The 25,563-nt window shown below is 36.7% G+C and overlaps 1 protein-coding gene and 1 long non-coding RNA gene across 2 annotated transcripts in view; one reads left to right on the plus strand and one right to left on the minus strand.

Annotated features, from left to right (window-relative positions):
• Positions 1–72: 72 nt before the first annotated feature.
• The window catches only part of LOC127446125 (unconventional myosin-VIIb-like), a 39,005-nt gene continuing 13,514 nt past the window's right edge, over positions 73–25,563 (minus strand). The window contains exons 20-47 of the mRNA XM_051706798.1: positions 23,300–23,518; positions 22,482–22,691; positions 22,180–22,389; positions 21,892–22,059; positions 19,663–19,932; positions 19,334–19,494; positions 19,120–19,246; positions 18,557–18,676; positions 18,270–18,443; positions 17,918–18,145; positions 17,609–17,776; positions 15,635–15,752; positions 15,320–15,446; positions 14,986–15,140; positions 14,688–14,869; positions 11,950–12,068; positions 11,644–11,798; positions 9,951–10,104; positions 9,320–9,475; positions 5,992–6,097; positions 5,671–5,784; positions 5,434–5,521; positions 3,560–3,666; positions 3,146–3,331; positions 1,659–1,775; positions 1,487–1,570; positions 1,114–1,233; positions 73–989 (exon numbers count right to left, since the gene is read on the minus strand). Coding sequence (XP_051562758.1) covers positions 900–989; positions 1,114–1,233; positions 1,487–1,570; positions 1,659–1,775; positions 3,146–3,331; positions 3,560–3,666; positions 5,434–5,521; positions 5,671–5,784; positions 5,992–6,097; positions 9,320–9,475; positions 9,951–10,104; positions 11,644–11,798; positions 11,950–12,068; positions 14,688–14,869; positions 14,986–15,140; positions 15,320–15,446; positions 15,635–15,752; positions 17,609–17,776; positions 17,918–18,145; positions 18,270–18,443; positions 18,557–18,676; positions 19,120–19,246; positions 19,334–19,494; positions 19,663–19,932; positions 21,892–22,059; positions 22,180–22,389; positions 22,482–22,691; positions 23,300–23,518 — 4,233 coding nt within the window. The 3' untranslated portion in view covers positions 73–899. The remainder of the gene's footprint in view (positions 990–1,113; positions 1,234–1,486; positions 1,571–1,658; positions 1,776–3,145; positions 3,332–3,559; positions 3,667–5,433; positions 5,522–5,670; positions 5,785–5,991; positions 6,098–9,319; positions 9,476–9,950; positions 10,105–11,643; positions 11,799–11,949; positions 12,069–14,687; positions 14,870–14,985; positions 15,141–15,319; positions 15,447–15,634; positions 15,753–17,608; positions 17,777–17,917; positions 18,146–18,269; positions 18,444–18,556; positions 18,677–19,119; positions 19,247–19,333; positions 19,495–19,662; positions 19,933–21,891; positions 22,060–22,179; positions 22,390–22,481; positions 22,692–23,299; positions 23,519–25,563) is intronic.
• Positions 6,574–11,589, plus strand: LOC127446127 (uncharacterized). The gene is made up of 3 exons (XR_007898146.1): positions 6,574–6,847; positions 10,024–10,181; positions 10,292–11,589. It is a non-coding gene; the product is annotated as an uncharacterized LOC127446127 (long non-coding RNA).

Raw genomic sequence — 25,563 nt, forward strand, 5'->3', positions numbered from 1 at the left:
ATATATATATATATATATATATATATATATATATATATATATATATATATATATATATTCATAATGCTCTTATTTATATTTTTAGCAATGATGTTGTGAAATGGTAGCTACTTGAATGAAATAGCTTAGCCTTCATCATGGCCAGTGTTCGCATATTTGACATATTTCATACTGCAACCGGTTTTACAGATGGTGTACTAGTGTACTGTGCTACTGTTTTTTGAATGTTTCTTACAGATAATGTCAGGATGATCATTGCTTTTGTCCTACAGAATGCTGTATGCTGTCAGCAATAAACAATCTGCTGTCTATGTGCATCTTTTTGATTACTGTAAGTTTAAGTGCAGGCGATGCAAAGTATTGGGTGGGACGGGCTGCACCCACATCCAATCATATTAGTAGCCTAATAAAACATGGAGCTGGAATGTCTCATGGGTGCCGCCATGTTGAGTACACATGACCACCAGCTGAATTTTACTGACTTTATCTCTGTAACCCCCATATACTATTAGACATTTGCTCACAGAATAAATTAATCATGGCTGACTATGTAGTGTGCATTTATTCATTGGCATTGGTAACTGAAGACTTCAGCTTTTACATGATGCTGCATAAACACAACTAGGTGCCAGTATAAGTTCAAGATAACTGCCAACACAACATAAAACATTACTGAATGCATCTTTAACCAGTAAACTTAAATAAATTGTAATTACAGCCTTTACAGGGAGCAGGGAGAAAGGAGAAAGTGGTATGATAAAACAACATGATAATTCTGTTCTTAAAAAAACTTTTTTTCCAAAAAGTTTCTCTTATTGACTACAAAGTTTTAGCATATTTGTGAGTGTATGCCATTAAATGAAAGACAGAGAAAACTCCTCATTGCTGATCTATTATCATTAGTCATAATGTTGATTTCTTCTTGGTCCTCTCCTGTCACTAAGATACATGTTGACATAAGAAGTCAGCAGGTCGTCCATTTTATAGCCCTTATAAATAAAATAAAAATATTTCCATTATTTTCAGAATATAACCATGTTAAAAGCCTATAGCTGGAGAAGAATTAACCTGTTTTCCTTGATATTAATTATGAATTTAACTGGAGTCACTTACCAGGGAGGTTTCACATAGGATTTTGTTCCCTTTCACCAGATTTCCTATAGTCATGTGGAAGTATGTGCTTCCACTGCACCAGTTTGCAATCTTGTTATATGGATGCACTGCCAAGATGTCCTTGAACCCCAGTGGAATTCAATTAGTCATTAAGAAGAATTAGTCATTTCTAACAAAATTACTGAAACTAGTGACAGGGTTATGATACTGATTTTAAGCTCACAATGTAATTTTTTAATTCAAGCTTATTGGAACACAGATCTGAAGTGTAAAATTATTTTATTCTGAAGAATTTTTCTGAGGGCAATTCACATACTCAGAAGATAAAAGAAGAATACAATGCTCACTTAAAAGAGTCATCAATTGCTGATACCTTTGTTTTGGGATGGATGATTGTGACGCCCTGTTTGCTGATGGCAATCCTCAAAATGTCAGGAAAATTGGGCTCTGATGTTTGCTGTAATATCAGACATTTTCTTACGCACAGGTTTTCAAGCAAGTAATATCAGCATAAATGTCTGTGCAGTAGGGTCAAATGTACTTACTTTCACATCAAAAAATGCGCAGCCAAATGTGGGCCATTTATAGACAATCTTTAAAAAGCCAACCATGGCCTGTTCCACTGTCATGCCTGTCTGTTTGTTGTACTCCGCAAAAATGTTCTGTTGATGAAAGTTTGTATACAAGAAACACTTGAGAGAAATAATATTACTGATATATACTGATGATTTTAAGTTCAGTCATGAAATTCTACAGGGCACAGGCAGATAGGTCCTTTGACTTGCAATCTGTCAGCCAATCGGCTCACACACTCAATGGTGCAAGCTAATAGATCCTTGACTTGTAATCTGTCAGCCAATCAACTTGCATATTCCCTCTTTGATTGCCTTGCAAGTAAGCTGGTCTTACTGCAGTGCGCTACGAGAGTTTTCTATCTGAAATCTTCCTCCTCCCCAGCACCACCTGACTAGACCTACTTAAGGGGCATTGAATGTATCTCTAATTGTGCAGCAACATGTCTTACATGCTTGATGCAGCATGTCTGTGTATGTTCTTAGCGGTAGCAAGTCTTAGTACATGCTCTGCAGCAGTAGTGTAAGCAGATCTAGTTTGCCAAGACTAAGCCTACTCTCTCATAGGGCTGGGCATGAGTACTCATAAATGACAGCAATGATCGATCATGAAAATGAAGATCAATCATGCGTGACATGATATTTCACTTAATTCGAAATTCAGTGACAACTATACACAAACCTGTCAAAGAGGGGCCTTATTGTTAATTTAAAGACTGATTACGTTGTGATTTTCAGTATTATCTTACACATACATACGTAGCCCTAGATATAGTGAGTTTTTTTTAATTAGCGAATTTGTTGCTAAAACAAAAAAAACAACAAAAAAAATTTGACTTTCGAGGTTGGTTCTGGAGATTTTCAGAGAGATGAGTTTGGCAACACTGTGCTCAACACTCTGGAGAAGCGCACACACACACCAGGCGAGTTCTTTCTATCAAAAAGCTAGATGGAGCACAGCTGAATGGAACAGAATGAAGGGTCTTCAAAACTATTTTAAACTTAACACGGCATATTAAAAACACGATGGTTATAGCGTCTCCTTCAGCCAGCCACAAAGAAACAGTGGTGTGTGCTTATTAAGATAATTACGATAACCTGTAAGAAGAGCAGAGAGACACGCTTTCTGAGCAGTTTTTCCATTGAGCTGGCCAGCGAGTCTTAACATAATGACAAAATATGATGCATTATATTTTGATTATGCCAAATTTTGTACTTTTTGTAACAGATTAAGTTTTAACAGCATATAATAATGAATAGGCGAGGCACTGGAACAAAGAGTACTCGAGCAGACGACCAAAATTTCCATCCCTACTAACTCGTCATATCCATGACAATACTTTATAATTTGTTCCGATAGATGTCATGACTGAAATGCATTAATTATTTACATACTCATATTGTATACTCATATTGGGATACATAGCAATACTTAGAGGAGCATTGTTCTGGAAACTGACCTTCTTCCATTCATCCGTAGACATAGCTTTAAGCTGGTCATTAGGAACCAGGTCTTTAAGCATCTTAGGAATCATGGGAAACTGAGTTTTATCATTGTCCACCTTCACTCTGAAGAGCAGAGCACCGAGCTGCACCATATCTTCTTTCGTGCAACGATGATAACCTCGCAGGTACTTGGGCAACTCCTAAATAGTGTGAGAAAATTAAAATACCTCCAAAAATCTTGTACGTTTATCAAGGCTTCAAGGCATTAAGGAACTGTTTTCTGTGAAACTTCTTTGAAACAATAAAGTATGTATTGTGAAAAGTGCTCTACAAATAAAACTGACTTGACTTGAGCTAAAAGGAATATTAAATGCAGAAAACACTACGATTCACTTTTATGTAACTGGCACAGATTCCTATTACGGTACCTGTGGGTAATGGAAGATTAGATCAGCCTTCACATCTCTCCCAGGGCTAACGTTGAACCATAGTTTTCTCATAAAGAACACCATGTAAGAAACGTTCACTGGACCACCTACCATTTAAAGGGCATATCAGATGTTTTAAATTTCAATTAGATCACGTTTTACTCAAATGTGATCTGTTCAAGCTAAGATGCACTTAAACAGATATAGACCGGAGGTGCCCAAACTTTTTCCTAGGGCCAAAAATCAAACTTGATTGAGGGTTGTGGGCCAAAAGAGAACATTGCATTATAACAAACTCAGTGGATTCCCCCCCTTAAATGACTCAAATGGGGGGCATTTTTTTTTTTACCTTTACAAAGGTATTTCTTTTTTCTAGCCTTATGACTCCATCATCCTTTTTGCCATATACTTCAATTTAAGCAATTAATTCAATTTTAAAATGGCATGTTTCAATAATTACAGAATTGCATGATCTCTACATTGCATAATGTGCATTGTTACTGAAACTATTTTTATTTCTCATTCACATATTTCCAAATATTTTGGCTATTAAATTAACAGCCTACAAAAAACACTACGAAACAGAGGAGGAGATGACAGCATTTCTCCAGATTTGAAATGACGGGCTTATTAAAAAAAAAACTTAGCAACTCCTTAGCAACTTCCAAAAGCCAATTTAATAAAACAATGAACATTAGTCAGAGATATGATTCATACATCTAGAGTGGTTAATGTTCTGTAAAATTATTATTGTATCATTAATAACATTTTATTTAACATCAAGGCTATTTAACACATCCAGATATTATTATTGTTAATATTATTATTAACTACATCGCAGCATTTGATCATTTTAGCGCGTGAGCACGACATCGAACTGATGCGGAGTGTGAGAAGCAGAGTGCCCATCTGTGCTCATTTATGGTGCAAGAATCCACCACTGACTCGGCACCATCTGCACAACGGACGGCACGAAACAAATACTGTTCAGTGAAAATTCAAATGAAGAACGCGATGGATATATTAATTTGAAACTATATCAGATTGCAGGGGAATTTTTTTTTTTGCCCAGAGTCTCTGTTAATTTCCGACCCTGGATGGAACTAGAGATTTTGCTTTTTCTGCCTTTCTTGCAAATGTGCTGATTTATGAACAATGAGGGAGCACCAGGATATGAAAGGCGCACGCGCTTGCAATGTTGTTGATTATAAACAGGAACGATATATAGTTTTATCGCGTCGCTTGCTTAAGGAGACGTGGTATAACTCCTTGTGCATGTCGAATTAACAGGTTTAGAAAGGTTTATGCATCTGTAACATCTTAAGTTCAGTAACTACGTGACAAAGCATTTCCTCACTGCGCACGCTCACACTTCTGACACTGCTGACAGCTGCACGAGAAAGTGAAAGACAGCAGATTTACTCGCGCAGCTTCTGGAATTACAGTTTGATACAAAAACAAGTTTATTGATTTGATTAGTTCATCTCTATCTATTGGTTTACTAATTCGCAGCTGCACTGTAAAGTGAATAAAAGTGTGCAGGAATTTCCCGCATTTTGAACGTGGAAATTGCAAGAATTATTAAAATTGTGCGTAATACCTGCAATCCCGCGACAAATTTCAGGCTGTGCAAACTGTATTATATTATATATTGCCATGGTTCTCCTCCTTTATGATTTCATTATACAAAAAAAAATTACAAAATAAATAAATAAATAAATAAATATTACTCTGCAATCTGCTAAATTAATGCAATGAAAGCAGCGCCAATAGCATTTTTTTTTTTTCCTCTCAATTTTTTTCCACTCTTGTCATATACGTCAAGGCGGGACAACTTTGGGGCCCTAGTTTGGGCATCTCTGATATAGACTCACTCTGATTTACTCTCTTTGCTCTCTTAGACCAATCAGTAATCTGTCTCAGGCTGTCAAAGAAGTAGTCAGTTTCATTCAAACTCAGAACCTGACAGGGAGAGAATATCAGGCAGTTAACATGCAGGCAAAATCATGTACTTTTTACTCATGGAAAAGGTGCATGATGTTGCATTATATTATTAAAGAAACGAGGAAATGGTGCTGTTGGTCATAAACCATGGTAGCCTTGGTTCAAACCTTATCTGGAGTTTTCACAAAGAGGCTGAAACCATCAGCTGAGACCAACGTGAGTTTCTTGGCAATGGTCTGAACCAGGTCTTTTATCTTGGTGTTGGTTGCCACCTCAAAAATCTGTCCAGGGAGAGAAAAAGAGGTTTAGGGATACACGATTGATTATGTCATGAATAAAATGCATGACTTGCATTGGCGATAAATGTTGATAAATCAGCTGCAATCAGTTTGCCTGCAGTTATGACTGCAAAAATAAATGCCAGCACAGTACAAAAACGATTGTGGTGCGATGCAGTATGTGATACTGCATTCTAGTCTGTCTGTTACCTCTTGAGTGTCATTGGGGAAGTAAATTTTGTGGAAAATCTGGGTGCTGTTCTGTTGAATGGCATCTACTTCTACATGGTGAGGTGGAAGCTTCCTAGGTTCCATTCTAACTCAGAAAAACAGAGACAATTTTCATCATATACATACACAATAAACATATGGATCCTATATATAAATATGATTGTACAATGCAGTTCACATAATCTGTGACACAGCTTTTGACTGAGGTTAACAAGAGGGCTATAGTAGTGTTTACCAAATGTGGAAGTCTTTGAACAGTTGCAGAGACAGATGAAGCCGCTGTAAATTCTATACTATCCAATCTCTCAGCACTGACACTTTCCTGGCATTTGCTCGAGTCTGGCAAAGGCTAGCAAACTAATAAAAGTAGAGGTGTTGCTGTACTAACAGACATACAGTGCTTTACTTTATATACACTGACGTGCACATAACGGGGGCTGCAGGGGTGCATAATAATGTGTTATTATGAGATTTCTTTGTAAATCACGGGCGTATTAAAGAAAATTAAGCGGAGGTGCCTTTAAGAGCACGCGCTACTGCAGATAGGGGGCGGATGCCAATCGCAAGTGTCCTCTCTATGCCCTATACTCACTCCGAACTGCAGAGCCCTTGAAGTGGGTACTCTGAAGGAAACATGGCAATACTGTATGAATGTACCCTTCGCAAACAGTCTTGTGGAAGGGCCCTCTGAGACAAGATTCATTTTCTCACTTTCGTTTTGAACGAGCTTTCAAGTGGCATCCCCTCTCGCAGGAGTGCCCTGCAAGGAAGCAAAAAATGCAGTTTTGAATTCGCCCCGGAACATCGAAGTGCCGTTACCTCAGACGAGTAACAGGTCAGATAAAAAGTCCACTCCATGTATTGTGTTGTAAGTTCATCAGATGAATAATACTCAGTTGTTACCGCATTTCTGACATCGCGTACCACTAGTGTAGACAGATTATTAATTATAATGGGAGTGGTTGCGTCGCTTTCAGTGATAGAAATTCAGTTCGACTTTTATAGAATGTTGATATAAACTGAAGGAGCTGTCAGGTTTAGCCAAAGCCAGTTATGTTTAGTTGAAACTAATAAGCCATTAGACTAATCACTTTCAGAAAAATACTATTAGGCTACCATAGTACCGCATCTCCCTATATGCATATGTCGCAGTCTGGGGGGCACCAGAAACTCCACGGGCTGCCCTTACTCGCATGTTATATGTTATTCAAGGACCCGGTAGCATTCGCGGAACACAGTAAGTTGCCCCGCGCTCGCACTTTCTCATCGCGCCTTTGTACCTTTGCACCAAGGTAATACCATGGTACTGAATGATTGATCATGTTCATATTTCATGATACTGTCATGGTACTCCAAGGTATTTTAAAAAATACCATGGTTTTACTATAACACGTCATAAACATGGGGTTATCACAGACCATGTATGAAAATAAATAAATAAACAAGTGTATTACCATTGGTGCTTTTTGTGAGAAATATATCCGAATAGGCTATTATTTTTGATAATGGAAAAATTGAACAAATTAATGTAAATTATATACTGTATATACACGAAAATGGTTAAATTGCTCAAAAAGCAAAGAAATTAGTTAAGTATTTATAATTACTACTCATTCAAAAATAAATAAATAAATAAATCAGTGCCCTTTTTTATCCTTTTACCCCTGTCCATGCTAAGGTCAAATAAAGTACCAAATAACTAGAACACACAATAACTAAGTGGTAATTAACTTACATTAGATCATCTATGTGTTAAGGTGCCATCATATGTCAAGCTGTTATTTGAAGATGGCAATATGCCAAGCCTAACATATTTTCAACATGGTAAACTTCTAACATCTGCTGATGGGATGTTTACCCGGTCCTGGTTTTTACAGCACATCTATTCAGTAATATAACACATATATATATATATATACACACACACACACACTACCGGTCAAAAGTTTTGAAAAACTTGATTGAAATGTTTCTCATGGTCTTAAAAATCTTTTGATCTGAAGGCGTGTGCTTAAATGTTTGAATTAGTTTTGTAGACAAAAATATAATTGTGCCACCATATTAATTTATTTCATTATAAAACTAAAATTTTATAAAAAAAAAAAATAAAAAAAAAGTTTTTGAAATGGATGACTTGGACCAAATAATAAAGAAAAGCAGCCAATAAGTGTCCAACATAGATGGGAACTCCTTCAATACTGTTTAAAAAGCATCCCAGGGTGATACCTCAAGAAGTTGGTTGAGAAAATGTCAAGAGTAAATTTCTGCAAATTCTAGGCAAAGGGTGACTACTTTGAAGATGCTAAAATATAACACAATTTTGATTTATTTTGGATATTGTTTAGTCACAACATAATTCCCATAGTTTCATTTATATTATTCCATAGTTTTATTGACTTTACTATTATTCTAAAATGTGAAAAAAAAATTATAATAAAGAATGAGTAAGTGTTTCAAAACTTTTGACTGGTAGTGTGTATATATATGCTTTTAATGTGTAAAGATGCTTTTTGTTGCTATTTACACTTAGTGCAAATAGCTAAGTGTAAAAAGCAACAAAAAGCATATTCTTTGCCAACAGTGTTAGAAGCTATTTTCACACCAGTGCAAATAGTGGCAGATACTATTTGCACTCCTAATTAAAAACTTAAATACAGTATCACTACAGAATGTTTATTGTGTTTATTTAGAGTCCCACAGACACCCCTACACCAACCCCAAAACCTAACCCTAGCCTTACCTTACAAACATTTACAATGGTTTTACTACAGTAACCATTGTATCACCATGGTAATTTGTAATCAAACATGGTTACTATACTACTCCATGTTACTGTAGAAACACCATGGTTAATTTCGTTAAAACTGTGGCTTCTGCCAAAAAACGTGGTTACTATATTATTACTGTAGTAAAACCATGATTAATTGTACCCGGATCAAACCTTTGTGATTTTATAACTGAACTCACATGATATGAATATTGGAGAAGTATAATATATTCATTTCAGCTCTGAAGTCTGTTTACTCATTTCTGTTATGGTTGAAAGCTTGATTCTGATCAAGCGTTCAACCATAACAGAATGCCTGGTTGACAGGCATTAAAAGGTGTTGATTATTTTCTGTAACTGCATGGCTATGAAGAAGTCCCAGGTTTGTTAACCACATTACAGTGAAGGGAACTTCAAAACTCTAAGATAGCCCACCACAGCAAATGATGAAAAGTATAATCTAATTTGTAATTATAACGATGTGGGTTGAAAAGTTCATTTTAAATGTCATACAAAATATGCTTAAGATGCTGGCCATACCTCCGAGCCCCTTGCAGTCTCTGGAGGCAGTCTAGGGCAAGTGGCTCTCGTTTACGTGTCTCAATGAAACGCTGAGCATGTTTCAGCAGAGAGTTACTCGGAGAGAAGAGACCACAACACAGCCACAGCAATTGCCAGCCCTGCTCCACACTGTACCTGATTGAGAAGGTTGAGAAGTTAACTTACCATCTAAATCAAATATTCTGGCCAAAGCTTAAATGATGAGGCATAACTAAGATGAACTGACAAGGTAAATACCTGTCAAGTGATAAAACACCACTGCAATCTATACTTCAAACCTAATTCTAACAGTTACAAGCTTAGATAATAATAATAATAATAATAATGAGAAAACTGAATATTAACTGTGCTAAAGGTTGCATAGTGTCCCCTCAAAGTTACAAAAGGCAAGTTAATTTTGTTGTAACAGAACTATTCTTTTACGTCCATATAAATGATTTGTGAATGCATTCACAGAGATTGTGATTTTAACAGATGTGGCTCTTTTAATGTAGTGTTTACCTGTATAAGTATTAAACAGACTCAACAATTTATATAAGAATGACACATATGACATTAGAATATACACAAAACATTTGTTTCTGTTTGAGTATGAAATGTTCTTGTTTACCGGTTGTTGTTGCTGGACATTTGTTTCATGATCTGGCAGTAGATCTCATCTCTGAGTGCTTCATTCTGTGTAGGTGGTCCAAAGATCTGGTCTGTGAGTTCCAGAGGGCTTTGGATCTGTCTGGTGGGGTAGTCGCCCATGTATTTCAGGATAGGTGGACACCATTTCATTCAAGGAATCAACACTTTCTTGGATTATACCCTACCTGGATAACAGGCCCTATTAAGTTAGGTAAGTTTTCACACCCCACACCCTCACCACTGAGTTACTGCAATGATCAGTTGTTACTCAATTCATCTCATTCTGATTCTTTCCTTCTATTTATCCATGATCACAAAAAGGATCTCAGAGTGCCTTTCCAACATGTCAAAGTGGAGTACTCATCATCTGAGGCTCAATTTTGTCAAATCCCTCTCTAACGTAGTCAAAGGCCACACAGTCAAAAGTTCCAGGTTTAAGATGCTTGATGTCATCCTAGATGACCAGCCCTTCTTTGACTGACCCTATTAACTTTCTTACTGCACATTCCTGATCTTATTACAAACGGTTCATCAGTGCATGCTTCTCTTCGTAATATTTAATCAAAATGTAATCCTTTGTTTATCCTCTGTAACTACTTGTCTTTTCAAATGACAACAGTTGTAGCCATGCAGGCAATAGGATAATGTTAATTCTATCAGAAAAGGCTCTCTGGATTATTGGGATTAATAGAAATACTTATATAATTTGGCATAAGCCTCATCCTACGGTTCAGAGCTCGGATACTTGCTTGAACCGTCAGATCCTGCCGGAAGCGATGACTGGACCAAAACTGGTGATGATGGGGTGGAGGGGGGTGAAAACAACAGAATATGCCAACAATGAGAGACAGTTGAGTGGGCTTATAAAGTGGTGGCTGTATTGTGATTGGATGAGATGCCTGACAGAATGAATCCCAAATACTTCCTGCTAGAACTACGCTTATTGTAGGTATTGTTTTAGCAGACTCACAGTGGGTCTGGCTTCATTCTGGTATGTAATGCCCACTTACGTAAATTCCTGATGGATAAAAATTAAGTCATGCCTTCCATGTTTTTTTGTTGTTGAGAATCCTGTTTCACTTGGAAATATGTCACATTACAGAAGTAAAATGAGTTGAGAACGGCAATTTATGTTGATCTTAATAGTTATGTTTGTTAATGAAACCCACATTTTAAACTCTTTCTACAACATTTTCTTACCATGGCAATAAACCTATTTTTTTATTTTATTTCTCCCCTTTTCACCCCAATTTGGAATGCCCAGTTCCCAATGCGCTCTAGGTCCTCGTGGTGGCGTAGTAACTCGCCTCAATCCGGGTTGTGGAGGATGAATCTCAGTTGCCTCCGCGTCTGAGACCGTTAATCCACGCATCTTATTATGTGGCTTGTTGAGCGTGTTACCGCGGAGACATAGTGCATGTGGAGGTTTCACACTATTCTCCAATGTATCCACGCACAACTCACCACATGCCCCACCGAGAGCGAGAACCACATTATAGCGACCACGAGGAGGTTACCCTATGTTACTCTACCCTCCCTAGCAACCGGGCCAATTTGGTTGTCACTCAGCACGCCCTGGATTCGAACTCACGACTCCAGGGGTGGTAGTCAGCGTCTTTACTCGCTGAGCTACCCAGGCTGTATAATGTCTGTATAAGTGTGCCAAAGGATATCAGTGAAGGCCTGGCAGGCTTGCGGGCTTAATTCTGGATTCCCCACCAGTCTCTTGAGCAGGGGCTGTCTGATGGGTTCTCTGGAGTTGGCCCACAGCCTTTCAGGTGCTGCATTCTTTGCGATCACCTGTCTGTTCACATCTTTAATGGGCTGCCTGGACACAATGACAAAAAAACAGGTTGTTACTGTTGTTTGCTTTTGAAACACATTGCATGGTGATATGCTGTAGTATCATAGTTCTTTAACTTCTGAAACGATAATACCAAGTAGTAACAACAATGAGCTCTAACAGCTAATGCAAGTACCTGAAATATTCAATGGAGAACTCTTGAAGGGTTGCAAGTGCCACTCTCTCAGTCACGGTTCCTTTAAAAGTGTTATCTATGATGGTCTTTCTTTGATCTGGGGACAAGCTGATCAGGCTCTGAAACACAGACAAAAGAAGCGGGAGAGTTTTGGTAACACTGCAGAAGTTTTAGGCACATAAGATGTTTCACAAATACATTTGGTTTAAGATGGGTATTTACATATATCTCCAGCTTTAGTATGTCAGTAGGAAATATAAATGTAAGACTCACAAACATTCCTTTTGAAAATAGAATAGAATAGAAGAACAAGGAGCCCTGCAACAGATGGCATGGCCCCCACTGAACACTGATTCAGTCTAGGATTAAGTTAAGTTATACTTTACTGTCCTTTTGCAAAGAAATTTGTCTTGGACTCGAAAGCCGCAGTGATACACATCAAATACCAACACAATACTAAACAGTGACAATTAATACAATCATAAAAGATTACATGAAGAGATTGAGACAGCCTACATGGATAGAAGAACTGTGGCAAATTCTCCAAGAAGCTTAGAACACCCTATTTGCCAACAACCAAGAAAAACTGTGTTAAGGTGTACCTAGGAGAATTTGTGCTGTTTTGAACGCAAAAGTGGTCACAATAAATATTAATTTGCCTTTTTAATGTTTACTGGACTTTGTATGATCTTAATTGATAAATGAAAACTATTTATGACATTATTTTTGAAGACATCATGACTATGCAAAATTCTTCACATATGCCTAAAACTTTTGCACAGTACAGCATATATAGGTATCGTATAAGTGCTGTCATGCAAAAGCAGCCACCGTACATAAGGCTTTAAGATGTAATCATATACCATTATAAGAGGTCTTGGCCTGCTTTAAGTAATGTTACAAAACCAGTGTATTCATATAAACAGACATAACATAAACTTGTACATGCAATACATTACAAGTCAAGCTTATGTAATGGAAGTTAGATTCAAGAATGCACAGAACACACATTCACAATGTAAATTTTGAAACTTTAAGGAATTTCCCATGCAATTTTGCCCAAAAGGGTGTAATTTAATTGGAACTTAGGCCATAGGCCTAATGAAAATTTATAATAAAATGTAACATTTATCATAAATCAAGATTAGTATTGAGACTAAACAGGCATTCCTTGTTGAATTGAATCCTATGTCTGGGTTAATGTCTTAAATGGATTGTACGATACCATACTTGTTTTTAAATCTAGTTAATTTAAATCCATTTGTGCATATCAGGACATCAGCAGTTCTGTAGTTGTTATGTTCAAAAAATAATATGCACAAACATTAGAGTTTATTAAATAGAGTCCAGTATAGATTCAGTTTAATTTTTTTTTTTTTCTTGGGTGTGTTTTTTATAAGTAGTAAGATTTGGTTACATGTGTGATCAACATGCATATTTTTTCTCAAATGAGAGCTACTGATATGTTTTAACTTTGTAGCTTTACAGTGTTTAAGTCGGCATGAAATCAAAATTGACCCTTTTTATTTTCTTTGTGCATGTAACTGGTCTTTTTGTGAATGATATATCCATGCATAATTGATTTTTTATTAAAAAAAAAAAATTGACCTTGCAATTACAAATCAAAATGTCATAACTTGCTCTTCCACTGATATGACTGACTCTTCTCTGCTGATGTATGTAAGGTATGTAAACCAATAGTCAAATTTTTTGGTAAGTTTTAACACCATCCCTTCAAGAGTCTGTCATGTACACAAACCTTTGTGGTCTGGTTATGTATTGATATTACCCCTGTGTTAAATTTTCCACCATTTTGGATTGTTTTCAAAACCTACTTTTTCGAACTCGTCCTAGGCCGTTTGCCTGATCGGCACCAAACCAGCGCAGAAAGATTCTCTGGAGTCCCAATATCAATAACTATCATAAAAATTTTTAACTTTTGATTCATCGTCGCAACGGTACACCAAAACGAACGTAGCGAGAGTGGCCACTTTAGCTTAAATGGTTATAACTCTTGAACGGAATGACATATTATCACCAAATTTGGTATACTTCAGTAAGGTCATTCTGAAGACACACAAGAAAAGTTAGAGTTAGATCATAGTTCGATTCACAAATCAGTGAAAAAGCAGGCTGGTATTGAGATTGGTTCTTAGTTTCTCTGGTAAATATTGATGTATTCAGATATTAATGTATTTGATTTATGTAGACATATTCTTATACTCCAAGCTAGTATTATAATGTATTATATGGCATTTTATTGAATTTATGATGTCTTTACAATGAAGTGGTTCTCAAATGGTGGGTCAAGATGCAAAAATGGCTTTATTAAATATGGGTTTGCAATGAAGTGAGTTGCAATGAGGATAAAAATGGTTTGTGCTGATCACAAATGTGTTTTGTGCTGTGGATTATTGGCTAAACAAACACAAAAAAATAACTAAAAATAAATAAATAAATAAAAATATAAATGTTAGAATATAAAGACATTATATTTGTATGATAAAATGTATTTGCATTTTGTTGGGGTGCCACTTGATAGCCAATGTAAAATCTGGGTCCTGAAGCAAAATCAGCTGAGAAGCACTGCTTTAAATCTTTTTCAGAGACATAACCCAGCAGCATCAAGACTTATTTAATCACTAAGCCTAATGTAGACCTTCACAGAACTAAATACTGTATAATAATATCAGTAAGCTTTGCAATAAGCAAATTTCAACATATAATACAGTTCTCACCAGGACTTCATTGGACGGCTTGATAAGAGTTGGAAGAATCAAAACAGCATCTGCAGGCACTGCACCGATTTCTCCAGTTCGTTCATTCTTACCCTTCAACCAGCCACGGTCAACAGAAAACTCATCATCTTTAATGAGGAGGAGTAGCTCGGCCTTCTTAAAGCTGAGAAATGTCTGATCATCTTGAAGAAAAACCCATATTGTTTCTTCATTAGACAATGTCACAAATACCCATTTTCACACCTTTTAAAACAAAAACGATTTAGTAAAATGTATGCAGCTAATTGTCTCTCCTGACCTGGTCTGTTAACCTCTTTTAGAGTAACAGCATAATGTGAGCGTTCTATGAGGCCTGCCAGGAACATGGCTACCAGATCAGAGATGTCCAAAGCCATTATTGCATTCAGTGTGAAGTCTCCTTTCAGAGTCAGCAAACACACAGACTTCCTGTCTCTGGAGGAAATTAGACAGGTGGAATTCAGTTCATTCAGATACATTTAGGAAAGAAATCATGCATATTTTTGTCAAAACTAATTGAAAACCTATCATCAAAGAACACCTGAGAATATTTTAATATTGTAACTGACAACATGATACAAGCCCATCATACATTAACTGATGCCCAAACTAACCTAACAGTGTTGATCCCGGTGACCTCTGGGTAAGATAGTACCAAAAGCTTCTTTTCGCGTTCATCTAGGAATGTTATTCCCATTGAGTTTATGGCCAGGATAAACCTGTTCTTGGGTAGGGTAGGACCTGAATATGAAACGGTAAAATATTTATTTCATAAAAAAAAAAAAATAATAATAATATTATATATATATATATATTAAGGTTTTTACTGATATTTTTCTTTATTAGTTATTGTGGAAAAGATCTAATTTCTGAATTAGTTTGCAATGTATTTAATACTGAATGTATATAAATATATTAATAATTCATACCAGATAACTTTGCAACTTCAAAAAACTTGGAGAAGAACATGGACCACTTCTGACGAGCATAGTCAACCACCTCAGCTTTCACAAGAGCAGATTTGGTCCGAGTGTTTATAAGTGGGCCCTGGACAAAAGAGGCACATATTTCTTCCAATTATGAAAATTCTGTCATCATTAACTCACACTCACACTATTCCAAACCCATATGACTTTCTTCCATGAAAAATGTATCAATGCATCCATCTGAGAAAGGAATTTCAATCACAGTATTTACGAATCAATTATCACCACAGAATATAGGGATAGGGAGCGAAGGGAACTAACCAGTTGTCTGTTGATTACAGTAACCTGTGATTAGTTAATGACACGTGGCAACCGCAAAAAGATCAAACATTTTTATCTAGCGCTGAGTCTTGTGAATGGAGCTGCCACCTCCGTTCAGCCACCTCTCTTCCTATCCCAAAATAAATAGGGAATTCCCTAATGAATAGGGAATTTGCCATGTAAAACCGCCTTTATACTCTACTAACAGATAGTTTTTAAATCTATGACCCTGCTCGATTTAAACATGGATCTTATCTGTCTGCACACAACATATTTCATTCTTAATTATGGGTGCAATTAATGTTAACGTTACATGATATGCAAATCATAATGCTTCTTCCACAGTTTACATACTGTCTGTTTGTAAGTGTGTTTGTATCAAGTAATTGTGTTGAATCAGACATTGTTATCCTTTATTCATATTGGATATCTATAATGGATTTAACATATCTATATGTACCATATCATGTCTATATGTAACATATTCATATTTATAACCTTGTGTGACCCCGAGTACTCATGCCTGGACGTATTTTGGCTTTGCTATACGCAATGCATAATTTAATTTAAACTGACTGATCTCAGTTCAAAAGACTCTGAGCTGTCAGTAAAGGGTTGAACTTTCGACGTCCTTACAACATGGCAACATGGCAAACAACATGGCACTGATCACAGCGGAGTTTATCTTTGGGAGAAATGCCAACAAAACTACAAAACTAATTCTGGTAAGAAACCTAATTAAGTTTTTACATTGAAACCTGTTTGAGTCAAAAAAAGAGAGTCCCTAGTTTCATCCGATATGCCATTTTAAAGATTTAAGAGATTTATCGCGAATGCCACGCTGCTAAACACAGTGTACACTAATGTGTATAATAGTACAAGGTTTTCATTAGAAATCCTATATTTATTGTGCATTTTCACATTGAGAAAAAAAAAAAGTTGGCTTTATTTGGAGCTAGGATGAAAATATGGTGCATTTTGAACTGTTCTGAGACCAGAGCAGACAGACAGCACAATGGAGGTTAAGTAATTTACAAAATAGAGTGCAAGCTTTCAATATCTTGGTATTATTTAAAATTTCACGACTTAGTCTCACTGTCCACATATGTGGACATAATTCTTTTTTAGAAAACTATTTGTTTCGATTTTGTTTTGTTTTTTTGGCATGTTTATTAGGTGCTACTGGTTACAAAAAATTGAAATTGAAATTGAAAATGCACACAGCAGTCACACTTGGGTCTCAGGAGGATAAAGCATGTAACATTATTTTTCTGTTTATATATGCAGCCACATATATAAGCCAAAACTTCTCTAGTGCTCAAGTCTGGTGCATGTCTGTACTGTCTAAATTAAGAAGGTTCAGTAAAAACTTGAATCTTTTTCTGCATATTTTTTACAATAATTTTGAATCGTTCCAAAATAATCGAATCATAAGCAAATTTCAGATTTCATGAGGCATCGTTATCGTTAGGTAAAGAATTGTAATCAAACTGAATCATTGTCGGAGCAAATCATATTTGCAGAATATTTGCCTAATTGGCAGAATATTAGCCTTCAGTCACATAAAAAGTCATTGTGGTTTGGAACAACATGGGTGAGCAAATGAAAGAATTTAAATTTTTGGCTGAACTTGAGAAGTAATCGAAACATCTCTACCTGGGCATGTGCTGTGCTGATTATTTGGACCCACTTGGCTTCAGACTTAGCTTCTACAAGTTTTGAGTTAATGCACTCCTGAACTACAGTCTTGGCATTCTCCATACTGCAGTCTGAGCCAAATTGCACATAGAAGTGCTTCGCTGCCAGCTCAACGTAGTCCGTCTCCTGATTGGCACATGAAAATAAACTCCATATGAATGAATGACATACAATATCATAGTATTTCTATGTACTTTTTTTTATGGTAATAAAAAGCTAAACAATAATTTTTTATATCATTCATACTGCAGTTGTCCTCAAGCACACCTTCTCACACTGGTATTCTCCATACTTCAGGCCTCTGATGACCTGTCTGTAGATAAGGTCTGTGCTGACAGTATCCTTGCTGCAGTCATGCCAAGGTGTAAAGATCTCTTTACGGAAGTAGAGGCGCCAGGGGGCATGTTGCTCCTGGCCACCCTTCCTCTTCACTTCCTGCTCACACTGAGAGATGGCATCCATCACATGCTCACGGCCATTACCCAGAGACCACACCTACAGAGAGTACCATACAATTAGGGTACAATACTGCTCCTAAATCAGAAGAAGTCTTGAAAAAACTTGAAAGTCATCTGAAGTCTTCATCATTTTCTTCAAAAAATAACTGAGGGCTCAATACCTTGTCATATAAAGCCATGTAAAGTGAGAAGCCAAACATGTCCTGAAGTTTGACCTTCTGTGAAAGAACTTGGCAGACCTCTTTGGATGTGGATGCAGAATCTACAGGCAGACTGATAGTTCTGCCATCCATCAGAGTCACCGAGATAGCCATGGGTTTCTTGGACTTCGTTGCCTGTGAGTGAACAATAAGTGCATTAATTATATAGTCTAACCTATGGCAGATTGTCTAGCCTAACCATAACCTTTGTGCTAGACCATAGGATAGTGAAGTTTTAGTGTCTTCACCTGGAGTTCTAGCCAGCTGGGAGGCTCTCCACGCACTCCATTGGCAACAGTACGCCTCAGTCTCTCTGCACAGTAGGGCGCGTATCCCACAGGACCAAAACGAAGGAAACTTTGGAGGTACTGTGAGAAGAAGTGATCATATTCTTACTCAGTATTTTTGTCTTATTTTCCAGTTAAAATATCTAAACATCCTTAAAACATGATACACTTACTTGAGAAGCAAAATTACCTAAGATTTAGTTTTATAAGAGAAATATAACAAAATACAGTGAGATTTATGCTTTAAATAAGAAAAAATATATATTTGCCTATGGGGTAAGAAAAATAAACAATTCATTGACACATTTTTTATTTATTTATTTATTTGTATTTTTTTAAGCATAAATATTACTGATTGTTGCTGGATTTATATGAAAATATAATATCTTAAATCATTTTGGTTTTCAAAGAAAAGGTTCTTGTTTAAAGTATGTTTAGATATTTTATCTAAAAGGCTTAAGCACACCCTAGAGACCATTGCAAATGTGTTACTACGTAAAGACATGATCAACTCCTAAAAATACCTTAATAAAGCGCTCATTAGGAGGGAAGATGCCCAAGCAGATGGACAAAAGGATCCAGCCACGGTAGAAGCTTCCACGACTCGGGTTCTCCTGGAGCTGCTTACAGATCTGGCAGTAGATTTCATCCCTAACCAGAGATGGTAAGAACTTAGAAGTAGAAACTTCTACTGACTTCTAAACAATAGATTCCTTATTATTTTTAGTAATTAGTAACCTGAGGTCGCGTCTGACAATGGCATATCCAACGATAATATGCAGCTTTTCTAGAGATGTCATTGGTCGGTCCAGGGTGAGTCCCTCTCCATTAATCATTTCATCTTCTTCGTTAATAGTTTGTACAGTGGGTGGTTTGGAAACTTCAAACCCATTCTCTGACTTCATATGAAGAGTAAATGAGTCAAGATGTTGAATAATTTATCTATTTAGGATTTGTAATAATTTGAGTAATCTGGAGTTTTTTTTATCCATGTTCTTGTAAGAATGATTAAGTGTTGTATTAGTGCAGAAGTGTATTTACTTTTACAGCATTTATGTCTGTCTCACCTCTTCTTCAATAGTAGATGGTTTTCTATTGGATCTGTTTGGTGGCACCCCCTCAGGTGTTGTGGAGGTCTTTCTGTTTCGAGACATTAAATCAGTGAAAGTAGAAGTCTTTCTGTTTTTAGGACCCTGCTCCGCTATAGCAGATTGTTTGCGGTTTTGAGCCTCTTCTGGGATAGATGTTTTTCTGTTTCGAGTTGAAGATTTTCGGGAAACCTCTTCTGGAATTGTAGAAACATTTGTGTTCTGAGTGTTCCTTGTGTTTCTTATCCTCTGAAAATAATAAGATAGCATTATATTTAAAATAAACACTTTGAGAACATCTTATATTTCGGATTGAAAACAAGTTACGCTCAATCGACAGCATTTGTGGCATAATGTTGATTACCATTTTCATAAAAAAAAAAGCAAAAATCGAGGTTACAGTGAGGCACTTAAAATATTTGGAGGGTTTGAAGGCAGAAATGTGAAGCTTATAATGTTATAAAAGAACTTACATTAATTCTTTTGTTAAAACTCGTGTATTATTTGAGCTGTAATGTTGTTTAAAATCATTATTTTTACAGTCAGTTTAGGCTTTATTGACATTATATCATCATGGCAACAAAGTTGTAAAATTGGCTATAACTTTACACCGAAAAGGTTAGTTCATGATTTTACCACACTAAAAGCACGTTAACACGCATATTGTTTACGTCTTGTGGCTATACTTGTAAAACAGTATTTTAATGTTCAGGGATTGGCCCCATTCACGTCTTTTGTAAGTGCCTGACTAGAACCCAGATTTTTGCTTTTTGTAAAGAAAAAGAGGGGCAAGTCAAAATAAACTTTTGTGGTAATGAATATTATGCCACAAATGCTGTCGATTGAGCTTAACTAGTATTGAACCTGGAATATTCCTTTAAACATACAACTGCTGAATGCTTTTCTTTTTAAAGAAATAATTCACCCAAAATATACTCACCCTCATGTCATTCTAATTGCATATGACTTTCTTTTAGAACAGAAAAGGATCATTTTTGCTATGAAAGAAGCTTGTTCACAGTGGCTTGCATGTTCAAACGAGAATGTGCTGTTAAACATAAGTTCTCACACCAACACACATGCCACTTTGAACAAGTTTCTCTAATGCCCTCATGAATGCTCAACGAACATCAAGATTTTCACTGAAAAATTACTTAAATCTTGGGTTGTTTCTTACTATATGCCTTCAGAAGACTTGGAATATGACGCATGTCTTGGAATATGAGTTGCATGGACTACTTTTATGACACTTTTGGGTACTTTTTAAGCTTTAAAGGGATAGTTCACTCAAAAATGAAAATTCTTGCATCATTTACTCACCTTTATGCCATCCCAGATGTGTATGACTTTCCTTCTTCTGCTGAACACAAAGATTTTTAGAAGAATATCTCAGATCTTTAGGCCCATACAATGCAAGTGAATGGTAGCCAAAACTTTGAAGCTCCAGAAAGCATATAAAGACAGCATAAATGTAATCCACATGAATCCAGTGGTTAAATCCAAATCTTGTGTGGGTGAGAACCAGATCAATATTGAAGTCTTTTTTACTATAAAGGTCCACTTTCACTTTCGCATTCTTCTTGTGTTTCTGGCGTTTCGCATTCTTTGTGCATATCGCCATCTACTGGGCAGGGAGGAGAATTTATAGTAAAAAATGACTTAAATATTGATCAGTTTCTCACCCACACCTATCATATCGCTTCTGAAGATATATATTTAACCACTGGAGTGTTATGGATTACTTTTATACTGCCTTTATGTGCTTTTTGGAACTCCAGATTTCTAGCCACCATTCACTTGAATTCTACTGACCTACAGGGTTGAAATATTCTTCTAAAAATCTTTGTGTTTGTGTTCAGCAGAAAGTCATACACATCTGATGGCATGTGGGTGAGTAAATCATTAGATAATTTTCATTTTAGGGTGAACTATCCCTTTAAAGTAAGTCACTATCAGCTGCCATTGCATTGAAAAGACAGACTGGGATATTCATAAAAAAAATCTCCTTTTGTGTACCAACTAAGAAAGAAAGTCATACGAGTTTGGAATAACAAGACAGTGAGTAAATTATGAAAGAAACTTTTTTAGTTAAATTATCCTTTTAAGAAGCAAAATGTGTTAACAGGAATGGAGTGTTGCAGAACCCCTTGAGTCGTCATTAGAAATCATTTCACATCATTTAGTCATAAGATGCAAGAGTCCTCTAACCTGGTCCAGGCCCACCATATGGCTGAGGCGTCTATCCTGTCTGGAGGCCACATCCTGCTGCAAGGAGCGATCAGCAAAGCCTGGTGTGCTTCTTGAGATCTGCTGAACCTTAGGTTCGGGGAGATCACCCATAAACCTCAGAATCATCCACCAAACTGTTAGTGAAGCCTGTGGAGAAACAGAGGAACAGTAGTACTAAGTTGTGATTCTTCATGCCTTGCCAGAAAAAAAACAAAACATAAAGCAATCAAAGATTACAGCACTGGTCAATGTCTAAAGTAAATTTACCAGGACATCATTCTCCTCCTCATGGTAGAGCAGGGGCTGACGTATTCTCTGGCGAATATGTGTGGGTGTGGCAGCACCCTGGAAGTACATTGAAGCAAACTTGGAGAAAGAGTACTCATCCAAATCATCATAGTCTTCCTCTGGATTGTCTATCATTGGAGCATCATCAAGATCCACCTCCTCAAGCAGTGTCCGTTTTCCCTCTAAATCCTGAAAAATGCAACAAACAAATCTCCAGCTGGCACCAGTAGTTTTTAAATTAGTGTTAACATTATGCATCATTGAGAATCTTGATCTCTGACCTCAAAGCCCACAGGTGCCTGGCCTTCCAGTCCTCCAACCATGCTAGGCAAGAAGCCAAAGATATCATCCACCATTTCTTGGTCATTGATGGATTCCAAGCGCTCAGCCACCTCTTTTTCTTTTTTCTGACGCAGAACTTCCTCTAGCTTCCTCTGTCTCTCTAGAACAGCAAACTCTTCTGCCTTGCGTTCCTGAAGTGAGAGGAAAGCCTACAAACAACAGAGACAGTGAGTAAGATACAACAGCCACATTATGGGATTTTGTGATTAATTCAGCCATATGACCAAAAGTATGTGGACATCCAAACACTTCACCCATTTGTGCTTACAGAACATTTTATTTCAAAACAATGGACATTTATAGGGAGTTAGATTTCCGTTTTTTGCTATAAAAGCTTTTTACTACTCTGAGAAGGCTTTCCATTAGATGTTGGAACATAGCTGCTGGGGATTCACTCCCATTCAGACACAAGAGTATCAGTGAGGTCAAGCACTTCAATGGGGTGTTCAGTAGGGTTCAGGATTGGGCTTTGCGTAGGCCAATCAAGTTCTTCCACACCAGACTCAGTAAACCCTTTTTAAGGACCTCACTTTGCACACAGGGTCATTGTCATGGGAAAAATTTTGTCTAAGGAGTTTATATGGCTGCTTGCTTCATTTTATGCACCTGCTAGTAATAGGTGTAACTGAAAAAGCCAAACCCGTCAATTAGAAGGGGCTATCCACATACTTTTGGCCATGTAGATAGCTTGAACTACTGTATTTCACAACTACTGTCATCAAATCATGGCAAGTCTATCTATCGGGAAACAGCTTACATCTCTCTTCATCTTCTTGACAGCTCTTCTGGCTAGAGTTCCTCTGGTATAAGCCTGCAGGAGGACCACTGCGTCTCTCTTTCGTCTCCACTCTTTTCTCGCCAGATAGCCACGGGTCTGAGTCTGAAGCAGTAGAGTTGCCTGTCGTTTCTGTTTATACTGCCAGGCTAGTTGACGAGAACGCACTTGAGCCCGCAGACGGGCAAAACCCAACTGGACCTGCAGAAAGAGAAGTGACACTCTACATACATATACATGCACCAGGGTTATGATAGCTTGAAATTTGAATTGATAGTTTTCATTTTCAATTTAGTTTTATTTTAGCTAGCTATAACTGTACTCTGACTTTTAGTTTAAGTTTAGTTTCACTTTTTCAGTATATTTATTTTTTATTGTAATTTAGCATTTTAGGCCTGCCAAAGTTAGTGTTAACTCATGAATATAATTAAAATATGTTTAATGTTGTAAAATTTCTCAGGGCTTTCTAATATTAAAGCTGAAGTATGTAATTTCTGAGAGAGTAGCGCCACCGAATGGAATTGCAAAAATAAACAATGTTTTCAAAACAGCTTTCTGAATATGCCCCTCAACTGCCTCATTTAAAAAAAAAAAAAAAAAAGTTAGTCCCTCCCCCATCTCACACCATTGGTTGAGTAACGTTGTTTGGGTGGGTCTAAGCAGGTCGCTCAAAACAAACTGAGGAATTTTCATAGCGCCATAGAGACACAATATTTACAGTTTTTAAGAAAAATAACCTATGAATGGCTTACTTATAGTTTTCTTTGCATATTAAGCTGGAATAGAAGAAAGTATTTTAACACTGAGAAAGGTACATACCAGTCATGTAGTACGCGAGACCGGATTCATATTTTCATGGTCTTGGTCTTATCATGGACTCGTGAGCAATTTGATTCGGTCTTGACTTGAACTCAAACAAGTGTGGACTCTGACTTAACCCAGAGTCCAGTCGAGTCCCTTTTCAAAAAATATACAGCGAAAGCTTCGACTTATCTGACAAACATTTTTGACTTACAATATGAGAGATCTTGACATTTGTCCTGCATTTCAATCAGCTGCGTACAATCAGAACTAGTCATGCAAATAAATAATCCTATTGAGTCGGTGTGTGTGGGGTGGGGGTTCAGCGAATTGGCCAAACAGGTTAGCAAAAATGTCTGAATCGATTGGCTATTCAGTCTGATTCGTTCGGACTGCTATCTCACTAAATTAAACCAGCATTACGATATTTTAGAAAACGGAAAACAAACCAATCGTTGGATAAAGTGGATATTTAACAACTGTCAACAAAAGACAGCTTTTTTGAGAGGTAACTTTGAGAAACTTCTATTGGTACCTCTTGTTAATAAGGTAAAGTTATTGCATCCAATCATGCTGTTTTTCAGTAGTTTTTCTATGTAAACATGCTAAATGGATGTCTTTGACCATTGCATTATGTATCACTGTGTTTTTGGCATCTCGTGCAGGAGCACCACTATTTTATGTTTCTTTTTTAAGTTAAAAAGAACAAAAACTGTTAAAAACGTGTCTCAAGACATCTGTGTTATACTCTATTCCCTGATAGCACACGTACAACACCCAGACATCTATTTGATGTGTGTGTTTACATCTGGAAGACATCTATTTTACGTTGTTTGCCAATAATGTCATAGTATGTCTCAGATGTCAATAAGACATTTTGCAAATATCTTTGAGACGTTTATGATTTAGAATGATTGTAATTCTGATCTTTTTAAGATATTTTGCAGATGTTAGATGCTTTCCAGATGAAAAGATCTAAAACAGACATCTTGGAGACGTACAGGTACGTGTGCTTTCTGGGCTCGTTGCACTGCGTTGGTCTGAACGGCCTTTAGTCTTTTAGAAATGCTTTAGCCACACATACTACATGCTTCACATACTGAAGAAAAAAAAAACTTCTCTCAATGTCAACAGAATTGAATGGTTTCTGAAAGAAAAAAAAAGAAAATTCTGTGCGATTAAATCTTACAGGCAAAAATAAGCAGAAATGCTTTGATTTAAATATAGTAGTGCAATTGAGGAAATTGTTAACAAATTGAATGTAAATGTTTATATTCACTTTCTGCATAAACATTGTCATATTTAATAGATAATTGTTTGGTTTTTAGACCCATTTAGTTATAGTACAGTAATACTGTCTTTTGTAAAGCAGAAATGTTTTCTTGAATGGAATATAATAGTATACAGAAGCTGGTAGTTTGTATTGCCATGCTAAGCCACACAGG

Source organism: Myxocyprinus asiaticus, chromosome 9 (assembly GCF_019703515.2).
Source record: "Myxocyprinus asiaticus isolate MX2 ecotype Aquarium Trade chromosome 9, UBuf_Myxa_2, whole genome shotgun sequence".
In the NCBI taxonomy this organism is placed as follows: domain Eukaryota; kingdom Metazoa; phylum Chordata; class Actinopteri; order Cypriniformes; family Catostomidae; genus Myxocyprinus; species Myxocyprinus asiaticus.